Below are 12,809 nucleotides of genomic sequence, written 5' to 3' on the forward strand. Positions count from 1 at the left end.
GTGCTGAACTTCCAGATGGAAGTGGGGAATATTCATGACCCAGAGGGGTCATACCATCAGATAGAGACACCAGACCGCTTTTGTCATCCTATTTATACAAGCAGAGCAAATCCAAGTTGTGGATTTGATTAGAGGATCCCTGACGCTGTGCATATAAACACCCCTACTCTGTACAACCTTGGGCTGTATCATTGCTTTAGACCAAGCTTCCCTATATATCCGGAAGATGTGAGTACCTCAAAACGGGTTCCTCAGCAGCCGGCGTGATGAGTGAGAATCTGCCTAATCAGCAGGGTATGCAAAAAACAAGAGTGACTCAAATCCTGCTCCTCCTCCGAACTGTCTCCAGCACCTTCCTCCAGGTGATGTTTGTGTCCTCTCCTGAAGGTGGGCATGCCAGTCTTTTTTTTCAAAAGCTGAACAGTGATGACTCTTCCCTTTCAGAGAAGCACAAATTAATGGAGGCCACAACATTGTTGTATGCAAAACTCGGTGACGGGAGAACTCACTCAATGAAGGTGACCTTAGGCTAAGGTCTGTGATCTATCCAAAGGAATTCAAAGCCGTGTCATGTGAGCTTTCTCTGGTCTAGAGAAGAGATGGGAACATGGCCACACCAAGCATTTCTATGTGCAGAAAACCTGAAAGTTTTAGATTTATGAAAATCCCTAAATTACCATTCAGTCCTTGACTTTATTTAAACAAAAAATATCCAAGTATTTTTCTTTTTTCCTTTGGTTTTGTTACTTCCTCATCATTATTCTGGCGTTGTTTTCTGTAGTATTGCTCATGTGTGAGTTCGATACAACATTCTTGTGAATGGGATCCTTGCTAAATTGTTCGTCTGCAGAAATAATTGCGGAACAAGAAATAGTTGTACTAACAGCAGAAAGTAGTGCTTATAGTAATACTTTATAACTGCCTAATTTTACAGTTATCAGTTGTTAAAATAGTTTCAGATACATGTAAGGGCATCTTTTAAAAAGATGGCTTTCTAAAACACTGTAGGGAATGCATGATTATTAATCTCAAATTAGGATCTATTTTTTTTCCTTTCAGTAGAAAAATGTTACAAGTTAGGAATTAATTGTCATGTAATTGATTGATAATTTTCCTTCCTGCTGTGTGTGGAAAGCTATTGGATGATGGCATATCATTCTCAACAGGAGGAAAAAGTATCAGTCATTGTGGGACAATTAGTTCCAATTTCCACGATTTTTCTTCCATGTGCTGATAAGATTGCCTTCATAGTGTAAGTACAATAATTAACCATAAATATCAAATAATTTTTTTAATTTTTATTTTTAACTTAAACAAATCTAAATGCAGATGCTGCCTGCACCCCCATGCTCTTCTTTCCTGGACTGGTGACATTCATGAAACGGTAATTTTCACGTAGCTGCAATTAACAGAACCTGTCACAGTCAGTCAGCTTACGTTCATGGTTTTGCAGCGTGGTTCCTGATTTCAGTGCTGATATGATGTGGCTGAAGAAAACCCTGAAAAATCTTTTTATCAACATTACAATTTATGAAAATTGTGTATTTCCCCACAAACCCACCGTTTACAAGAAAATTCTTGGACTTAAACTGTCATTTTTTGCTTTATTGACAGTGAAATCATAATACTTGGTTAGTCACCTTATAGCAAGCATAGTAGCATATCATAAATGCACACGTGGGAGGAATATACTTATGATGTATATATACAGAGATGTATAACAGTGTACACGCAGGTACTTCACGTGTATCCGATTGATATCTGAGTGATGAACTACTGAGATTTTTTAAAACTAGAAGGTATCCACCTGAAAAGTCTGAATCTTTTATCGCACAGAATTTGCAAAGCTTGATGTACAAAATTCACTCACATGTGAGTATTTTTCCCATTAGTATACTTGGGTGATGCATCTTAAAGCTTTAATGCCAAATACCAACTGTTTACATTTTTCTAAATGCCAGCCATGTAATTTTATCATAGGATCTGAAAAAACTAGCTGAGCTGTTTCCTTCTCCCTCCTACCACCAGGTAATGCAGCCCAAATTTCATGTGATTGGCTACAAGGATATAATCCCATGCCTTCAGCTGTAACTGTGGAATCTGCAGTAGGTTCTCAAAGGTATAATCAACTGGTCTTTGAAATTTTAGTTTATAACTGCATTCATGATGCAGAGGAGGGATACAACCTTACTGTGTTCTTGTTTTCTCCGCTTTTTGGTACTGCAGATGTAACAGGGAAAAAAACACTCCATGGTGAAGTTGGAATGTGGTACTCATTAAATTCAGCATATATGACTGAATATACATAGAGAGCAGATCTTTTTCAGAAAGAAGGTGCCATTTTTATATAGTCACTTGTCAGAGTAGAATCACACTCTGAGGTGCCAATTATTTCACAACCTAAGTCCAAGACTTAACTAATCTGTGAGGTAGCAGTGAATTGCACATCCCAGCTCCCCATATTTGGTTCCTTAGTGCATGTACTATCCTGCTAGTTCCTAATTAATTTTACTAACCCCATGGTTACTGAGTGCAGAAATTGGGACACATAGGAAATCTCAATAGAAGGAAAATTCAAAGGGGAAATAGTGAATTTAGAGCTCTGACCTACAGATACCAAAACAAGAATATTAATAGCGTTTCTCCATATTATTATACAATTTCTGTTGTGTTGCTCCTTATGAATTTTACCACATCATAGTTAATCTCTATGGCACTTTGCTAGTTCATAGGCATCATAGGCATTGATTGGACAGGAGCCAAATATGTGAATATAAATTGATTTTATGCAATGTACACAACAAGGAACTTATTGATACAAAAGGCTTCATTATTTGTAGGATTACTCTAAAATGATTTTGGAACAGCAAGAATCCTCTGTGGACTGTATTAGAATTTCATGCTTAAATGCAGTTGAACACTAATTTTTATCTGAATTCTTTTGTCTTACACTGCTGTATAAAGGAAGTCTGGAAGTAAGTATCAGGGGAGTAGAAATGCAGATTACAGCTTCAGGAAACAAAATGCAAGCATGAAAGATGACAGAATGGTCATGTGGGAGGAAATTACTGTAGTTTCTTTCTTTCTCTTATTCCTATTCATAACTAGCTATTATCAAGGACCTCAGTCATTTTGAAGCAGCATTTGCGGTAGTAGAGGAAGACAGAGGGGTTAAATTCTACGTATTCTGATGCTTTGACAGGTTTGGTAACCTCACTGCTGCTGCAACATGACAACAATGTCAACATCCAGAGAGACAGGGCTGTCTCTAGCCTGGATACCTCTAAAAATCAAAAGAAATACATGACTAAGAAATATTGTATACTTAGGGGAAAATAAGAGTTTCAGAACATGGTCAGGGAAACAGGCATTTATATAGTGAATCTATGCAAGGGACTCACCACTTTTGACTTACTGCAGTGCTCTTTGCTCTTGATTTTTATGTTTCTCTGTAAGCTGCTGTGACTCCTCTGGCTCCTGTATGCTCTTCTGCATTGCAGGAGCAGAAGTTTGAAGAACAGTCAAAAAATTATGGCTTTTAGCTGGTAAGAAAATAGTGTTGGCCTCACTTCTCATTTAAATTAACAGCAGTCATATCAACAGCTTAAGGAGTGAGTCTGAAAATATCATTTTGCATAGCTTGGTACTGCAAAATATAGAGTGATTAGCTGTTCATAGATGACATATCAGACTGAAGTTCTTTCTGAAAATGCAAGCCAAAGTTTCTCTTGCACAGACTCTGCAGCATAAGATATTTCGGAGCCCCATATGTTGGATAGTTCTGCCGTGTTTAATAATGGGTGACCAGGAAGCTGAAAGATAAACATATAGATTGTGCCATGTGGTGAGGAATTTGTCTTTCTCCAATGTTCACAGGGGCCATATCCCTTCCAAAATAGTCAGATGGTTTGCTGTCCACTGAGAAGATCGTTTTCTGGACATTATATGGGTAGCTTTGAAACATGCTTAGAGATTAGATTGTATGTTATAATGATTTCAATTACATAAAGTATGTTTATTGTGACAGAGAACTGTGAACTATTCTATGCTTATTCTACGTATATTCTATGTCTATTAGCTATACAGTGAATTAAAAAAGTGAAATAGGTTAAAAAGAGCACACAAAGATTTGGATATGATTTGGATATGGTTTGGATATAACTCATACTCAGATAATAGGTGTCCACTGTGACTATTAGACTGGAAATCTTACAATATTTCATTTTCTCATGACGATGAATTTGGATTTGGCCATCAAGTTAGTGTCTTTCAGTTGTTCTCCTAAAAATATTTGTTAGTATTTTAAGCAAATTCTGGAGACTGATACTGAGCTAATGTCTAATAATGGGAAGATTTATTGCCTGGTCCAGGACTGTGCTGTAGATAACTCAGTCTAACTAGCTGTTGGTTCCCAAACCTAACAGTTTTTACTAACTGTCAAAAAATATTTCTGCCAAGCTCTCCTCCTCTCTGCTACCTTAGAGTTGCAGCACTTCTGCCTGACTTGGTACGTGACTGCTGTCCTGCCCCCACCCTTGCTTAAACTTGGGGTCAGAGATGCCACCCTCTCTGTATGTGAGGTCCTCATCCCTACTGACTCACTGCCCTTTGGTCCTCTTCCTATCTGCAACAGCGTGTTCCTCTATCCTGATCCAGCACCAGCAATACTCCTTTGACAGGACACACTGGCATAGTAATTTTTAAACCTGAGCAATAAAGTAGCTGTGGGCTTTGGGGGAGAGATTTAGGTGTTTTATCTTGTTCATTCAGTCAAGCCGATGAAACTATTGGCTTGGTATTAGTAGCAAGCATTGGAAAACAGTTTTAAAAGAGTTAATGTACAGCTGGCATCTAGAAAGCATCAATTGATATTTCACATATGGCAGCAGGAGAAATGTCTCTCCTCCACTAAAAGAGGTGCAGGGGTGATTCTGTGGGGGTTTGCTGGGACATTTCTTGTGCATCAGTAGCAGCACAGACAGGACACCTGAATTCCCCCACCAAGGTTCTTCATCAGAACGTTTTTCCCCATGAAATGTTGAGCCTTTCATGTACCTTCTCTAAAGCAGTATTCAATCTGGATTGCATTGTAAGCCTTTGTGGTAATGGTGAAAAGGCTGTTTTGATATGACATCTTTACTGTGACCTTCCATTCTTCTGAAAATGTAGTTACAGGCCCATCTTTATAAAAAGCCAAGAAAGTCTCTTTTTCTGAGCTTGTCTTTTAAAATAAATGTCCATTACTGAAGCTAGAAAGATAGTGTATTTCATTAATAGGAAGATGAATGAGTAAAAAATGTATTATTAACATCCCAGAATACTTAGGTCTAGGAAGAGATCATGTATTGTAGATATCTTTAGACATTCTGGTAATGTTCCCATCTTCTTAATGATGAATTAATTTCATCAAAAACAGTATAATGGAATAGGGTAAATTTTCAGTGTGGTGTCAAACCTTTCTCTGGTAACTCTGCATACTTGCCCTGGCCATATCAGCACTGAAAGCTAATATTTTCTTTCTCTTTCAGTGCCCAGGACCTGTAAATAAAAATGACAGAGGAACACAACTGATGTTAACGTGATTTTTTTTTCTTTCTTGGATAAGTTTTGTGATTACATTCCAAGCCAGATGTAATTGCTGAGGTGAACATGTTTGGGATACTGAAAAGATAAGCTGTCCAGGAAATAGCATTTAAGAGCATAGCTCCCAATTTACAACTTTGCAGGCTTATTGAGGTACAGTGACCAGCTCCACTACAGTTACAGCATTAAACATTGAAAGAATGGTGACGCGTACTTCTGAACACTTAGACAGTTACCCATAGTAACACTATATTTGTATGTTTTGAATAATTCCATTAATTTTAATTTTTAATATGGAAGAAAAAATTGAGAAAGGTAAAAGGACACCTTCCAGAAAACTTCTCATTGGGAGGGAATGATTTGGTCAGCATGGGATGACCTGCTTGCTGTCTCACTCCACGCAGTTTGTATTCATCAGATAAGCAGAGGAATGAGCAAAATTAAATTGTCTGAAATCCACCATGCAGAAGGAATGTCACTGATTTTATTTCCATGACATTAAGTATTTACTAAGTCCTTTAGTAGCTGCTATGGTATACCTGCTGTAATTCTGTAATTTAACCACATAGAAACCATAAAAATTTGCTTTGCTGCCCTTTGGGTTTGTTTTTTGTTTTTTTGTGGGTTTTTTTGTGGTTTTTTTTTTGTAAGTCTATCATAAATCTCCCCATGATTTGCCATAAGATGATACACTACTCTGAGTTTTGCTCGCATTCCAAATCCTGAAAATCCCCCTTTCATGTGAATCACTGTGAACGTGCCACAGTGTTCTCATTAATTTTCTGAGTATTAAGTTTATTTTTTAAAAAACCATTAAAAGCAAGTAAAAATTTCCCATGGTATTAGTTCCCCCAAGTTGTCCATGTCTTACTTTGGATATACCAGAATGTTTGCAAAGAGAGGGTGTTGCCCTTGGAACACATTCTTTCAGCTCTGATTTCCAGAGTCTATTCCATGCTCTGTAATCACCCATATCAGAAGTCTTACTCCTCTTCTTTACTCCTCTCTTAAGAGTCTTTGCCACTTTACTACTCCTTTAAGAGGTGCTCTCCAATGGGACTCTCACCATCAGGATCCATACCAGCATACTAAGGCAGTCAGCCAATACTTTGTACCTCCATACGGAAATCTCTTGCTTCTTACCAATCTCCAGAGCGCATTTGTGTATTACTCAGATGCTTCATTTTCAGATGAAATTGTGTAGAAATTTTGTAGAATTTTGAGCTGATACTCATTTTTGTCAGATTTTGTCTTTCATAGGGAACAGTAAGGTTTTTAAACCCTTGACCTCCTCAAGGGTTCAAATCATCACCTCTGGATTTTCACTGAACACTTGCCTACTTTTGTATAGAGACAAAAAGCATTACTTCAAAGTATTATGTGTATTTGTTCATTGTTTTGTTTTACATGTCTTACAATGATTATATGGCAGTAGTATGGACGGGCAGTGGTATACGAAAGAATTGGCATGCTCGGGGAATATCGTCTATGCTGTGTTTTATAGAAGCCTGTAAATGAAATTGTACTTTTATTTATGACTTACAAATGTACTCTTATTTATGACTGCATGTTGCACATGAAACATGTAGCGCTTCATACCTAGTACTATAATCATTTTAGTGAACACTGAACTGGAAATCATAATTGAATTCTATGACATTTCATTTTTTAACCTGTAAGAAATTTTTGCTTGCAACTACCATTTCATAAATGGCAGAGAATCTGCTAGTATTTTGTAGATCTTTACCTTCAGTGATGCACTACAGCATTAAAGTAACCTTTTTTTGTGAAAGGCCAATTTAAATCTAATTATTCAATACTCACAGTCTCTAATAATACCACAGTGTTTATACCATTATTGTGGAGAGCTGCAGCATTACAATAATAGAAGCCATCAGATGTTATCTCTGTAAGTGGGCATGTGCTCTTCAGAAAATTCTTTACTGCAGAAAGCTTTTTCTGAGACAAGATTCTTTTTCAGCCCCTTCACACCTATTTAAAATATCAAGATAGTGTCATTGGCATGTAAAGGTCGAAGGCTCTGTAGCAAGTCTCAAAGCATTTGTGCATGCCTCATTAGATGCAGTGACCTCCAACTGCACTAGGACTCTACCGAGGATTCTTCCTGGAGTTCAGAGGAATACTCTGTTTTGTTATTTTTCCCTTCTTTTAAATAAATGCAAGTGTAACGCTTCAGATTTGTTCTCCTAATACAGTTTCAAAATATAGCTCCAAAACTGGAAGCAAATAAATTACATTTGCCTTAATTTTTAATTAGCTGAAAGTCATCACTGCAAATTGTGTCTTCCATTACAAAATAAAATAGTCAACTGCCAGGCCTGAAATAATTAAGCAATATATTATAATTAAGCAATTTAATTTTGATTTAATTATGATATATCATACAACTTTTCTTCTGATTTAACTGACATTCATTGACAAAATGCTATAATATAGAACAGCACTAATGTTTACAGCTGATGTCTCTGCATGTTTTGCTTCATAGTATTTGGCATTCATCAGAGCATATGGAGAAAGTCTTCTAGTCTGGAATAGCTGGCATGTTATTTCATACTACCCGAATTATGCACTGCGTGTTTTTCCCGATTATTATTTTGGGATGCAAGTGGGGAAATCTTCACAGACATCGGACTTGAGCCAAAGTTCATGGATATTAACTGGAATCTTTCCATCGGCTGCGGTCTGCTTTAGACAGTGAACTGCTTCCATGTTGTTGTAGGCAAATAGATAAGACTGCATGCTTATGAAATATTTATGGAGCTGTATCATCTATATATTCTGTGTCAACATCAACATGATTTTATATTAGGCTAGAGACTGTGAGGGCAAAGGCAGAAGCGACGGGCAGGCAGGGAATACTACTTCGTTCAGCGCTGCGTTGATAAAATTGCTGCAGAGTACCCACCAAATTGCTTCTTCAGAACAAGGCTATCCCCCTATTTAGTTAAAATCTTTTTCATCGCCTGACAGTGTTGGAGAACGGCTTCTATTCCAGACCACACTTGTGTGCAAACCCCTGTTTAATGACAAGTATGGCGAGGGTGATCTCAAAAGGTTCATTCTGCCTGCAGGCAGGTCTGCGCCTGCAGGTCTTCATGGCTGTGGGCTCGTAGAAGAAAAGTTGAAGGACGCAAAGCCAATTCTCTTCTTGATTTAGTGATTTGAGCACTCTCGGCAACATCCATGAAAACAGTCACGTAAGGCAGGGAAGCTCATGATTCATCGTATTGCATGCAGTCAGATGCTCTTATACCCCTTTAATTTTGATGTGTTGCCTTTTTTCCTGTGGTGATGTTTAAATTTCTCAGCAAAAGGTCAAAGGCCAAATGTCTTTTGGGGCTGAGAGCAATCGTACACTCAGAGCAATAATGAATGTTTGTTCTCTCTCAAACCCTTTCTCCCTCTAGTTTTCTGAAGAAGAACAGAATAATTATTCAGATCAGTGATATTTAGAATGTGGCAGAAAATCAGAACAATGTGTTCAAAACCAATAGCAACATTTCAGCCAGCCTTCCTGTGATATCGAAATTGCTTTGTGCATGTCATCTCACCTTCACCCCACTGGCCCAAAATTCTTTGCTTTGTAATGTACGCTCAAGTAAAGGTTTTGCCAAATGCCCGTTAAACAACATGAAATTAAAAATATGCTGATGTGGGATTATGTTTGTGACAGCCTCTCAGATATTTCAGTATGGCTGCATTTAGATACCCTATGGGTGTTGTAGCTTCATGAATACACCAGTGAGACATCTGAATAATTTAAGAGAATATTGTCAGTAGCAAATGTCACACAAAATAACTGGAAGTATAATTACCTTCAATAAGTGAAGATAAAAATGGATGTAAATCAATTTCTGTTTAATATATACAACTTGCTTAAGTAGGAAACAATAGTTTATTACTTCGACAAGAAATCTTGAAGTGTTTTTATTATATCCTTATCGCTTCATTTATTTTATACAGAAACTTTGGCTATGATCCACACCTCTGTAACTCTCACAGAAAAATAGTTCTGTAAATACACTGTGAAATTTGCACATGGGGAGCAGTTATTACCCAATTTGCTTATACTTTCAAAATTGAAGAGCAAAACGTAAATCTGCATGAGAGTTTTACAGGAATTTTGAGGTTTCAAATTCAGCAGTTCAAAATGCAACATGGTTGGAGAAGAACTCTAAGCAATAAAATGATTCTGGCTGAAATTAACCCTGCAAAAGACTTTTCTCTCTTGTCTAATAAGTATTTTATGAAGAGCATGAAGCAATATGCTGATGCAGTCATATTTACCCAGTAAGCGTGAGCACCAAGTGATATTGTGCCTATTTCGTCTTTTATCGATGAGAGACCCATTTCAATGATTTAAACATTATCTTTTGGGTTTTTTTATTCCAACAGCTTACCCAGGGGTTAAAATGGTGAGTGAAAGTCATCATGAGGCCCTGGCAGCACCGCCAGCTACCACAGTAGCAGCAGCCCCTCCAAGTAATGTCACCGAGCCAGCCAGTCCCGGAGGAGGGGGAGGAAAAGAAGATGCATTTTCTAAGTTAAAAGAGAAGTTCATGAATGAACTGAACAAAATTCCATGTAAGTAAAACTTGATTGATTACAAAGCTTCTTTTGGCAGATAAGATTTAACTTGACATTTTCTTCTTTGTCATTTCTTTAGACAGCACGCTAAATGCTTTCTAGTCAAAACGAGAACAATCAGAAGATAAACCTGGTTTAGTAAGCTTCTCAAAATTAATTGGAGTAGAAAAAACAGGGCCGAACTCATGCAATTTGAGTCTATTCTTGATATGACAGATTGTCTTGGTATTTTTTACTGATGAATTATTGCTGAATCATCAAAACTGGAATGGCAGAACTTCACGGTGGCCATGGGACCAATAAGCAAAATATTTCCTACCAGTAACAGTTAGGGTTTCATGTTTATGACAAATGTGTGTGGGCATACTACTTTAAAGCAGAATTTGGCCAAAACTCATAAATATTCAGAAAATAAGGAAACTGTGTATCTTTGGGGATTAGAAAATATAGAAAAAAATGGGAAAACAGCTTTTTAAAAAGAAAATAGCTGTAATACGTCAGTAATGTGTGAAGATAGCCTTGCTTTTCCCACTCAGTAATTCTGTTAGATCAGCCATTGAACATTGTTTGTGGTGAGTTCCTGTACCTATGCGGAATACATTAAAAGTACCAATGTATATTTCTGTGAAGTCAGCAGCGTTGAAGTCAGCAGGGTTCTTCTGGTCTGTGCTAGAAAGTGTTGACTCAAAGTTGAGGCCTCAATTTGTTCACATTTGTAAAAAAAATAAAAGCATTGGCTTTTTGCTGTTGTTTATCATAATGCTAGGGTTCTTGAACCTGTTTGGCATGTTTTAGTATGCATACACTGGTATTAAATATACAACAAATTCAACAGTGTCAAAGTTGTTTCATATAATAAAGAAAAAATCCTTTTTGTTACTGACAGAAAAATTACCTGATGATACAAACAGATAGTTTTGGCACTTTTGTAGACATGAAGGTGAAGTCTGTGTGTGTATGAGTGTTTTAATAGCAGGCATTACAAAGTCATTCAGTGTTTAATAATTTTTACTTTGGAAGAATGAGTAAATGTAAAATATTTTCAGGGAAGTATTTTAACATGTGTAAGAGTTTTCATTTTTAGAAGGTTATCATTTGTGTAAAGAAATGTTGTGTGACTGATAAAGACAGATAACAAATTAGAATATTAATCGATTTTTTATCTCTGAAATAGATCTTGGCAATCTGGCAGATGCGGTTTTTGAAAAATTGATAGCAAACAGCTTTGCTCTGTCACTCGAAATTCTCACTTGCAAGAATAGAGGTGTTACAGTGGTAAGAAGTCCGTATGTCATTAGTTTGGTAATCTGCACAGTCCAGTGCAGACCATACTGAAATTAAATCGCCTGATGATATCATGGGAAAAACAAAACTACAAGAAGAAAAAAAAGAGAGGAAAAAAGAAAAGACAAGACATTGAAGGAGTAACAGTCAGAATTTGAAGCATTTGTCTTTTAATTTTTATCTCACCACGCTAGGTAAATGAGGTAGATGACACTTTTATGTAGATATTCTTTTATTTTTAAACTTTGATTTTAGCATAGCAGAGGCGTGAATGGTTTCCAAGATGAGGAGCTCTGTAATTGGTAGGTCTAAGGAAAGCTCTGTAGATAGAGAGGAACTTTGAATGCACTGCTGCATACTTTTTTAAAACAAGTCCAATCTGGACAATCCTTCCAGGTAGGACTGAATGAAAAATTAAAAAGTACCTACTATTACATGGTGAAAATGCTTACTGAGAAAAGCGTACTAGGCCGTAAGACAGGTCTTAGTTATTATGAAACACATTAGAGTATCCATAAAATACGGTATCTTGTGCTGATAGTGAGACCAGAACATGTTGCCCCCATTTTAGAGATCTGGACTCTTATCCAAGATCATGCAGTAATTTTGTGGTGGAGTGGAGAAATGAACCTGGGATAGTCACAGATCCCATGCCAATTGTGTGCTCTGCTTCTAGAGGCTGCAGATGTGATTGGATCTTCCCAGCATCTCCATCAAATACTGGGACTGTTTAACATTACATTCTGCTGTGTTTATTTAGGCTTTTTTAATTTTGCCATTTCAAGAAGAAAGTTGAATGTACATTATGCTACAAAGGGCTTGGTTGTGTGGGGTTTTTTAAAAAAATTAAATATGGAATAGTCCTATTGACATGTTGGAGCATTTTATATCCCAGATAACTTTTGTTTTTCCCATTTTCCCCAATAACAAATCCTACGTGAATGGACTGTAATTGACAGGTCTGTATGCATTCAGTTTATGTCCATAGGGAGTTGTCAGCGAGGTGGTGTTAGCCTATTTCAAAGGTGAGGGTTTAATTGTGGTAGAAAAGTTGTCAGACCTTACCTCTTACAGCTGGCTGCAAATTTTTTGAGAATCACTCTTAAAACAGAGCAGAATGTAAATTTGTTCCAACCAAATCATTTTTATAGTGCCTTTCTGGGAATTTCTTGCTGTGCAAGAGAGAATGTATATGGTGAATGGGCCCTATGGGGACAGCACAGATACTTGGGTCTAAGAACACTTCCAAGACCATGGACCAGGTTTTTCCTCTGGTAGATTCAAACTGAAGACCTGACCCTTAGTCTTAACACATGGCAGAGTCATGCAAAGCT

At 37.2% G+C, this 12,809-nt stretch overlaps 1 protein-coding gene across 1 annotated transcript in view; it reads left to right on the top strand.

Moving 5' to 3' along the window:
* The window catches only part of SYT1 (synaptotagmin 1), a 353,854-nt gene that overhangs the window by 210,721 nt on the left and 130,324 nt on the right, over positions 1-12,809 (top strand). The window contains 1 exon segment of the mRNA XM_049792446.1: positions 10,000-10,188. Coding sequence (XP_049648403.1) covers positions 10,000-10,188 — 189 coding nt within the window.

The sequence above is a fragment of the Accipiter gentilis genome, chromosome 34, assembly GCF_929443795.1.
Source record: "Accipiter gentilis chromosome 34, bAccGen1.1, whole genome shotgun sequence".
In the NCBI taxonomy this organism is placed as follows: domain Eukaryota; kingdom Metazoa; phylum Chordata; class Aves; order Accipitriformes; family Accipitridae; genus Astur; species Astur gentilis.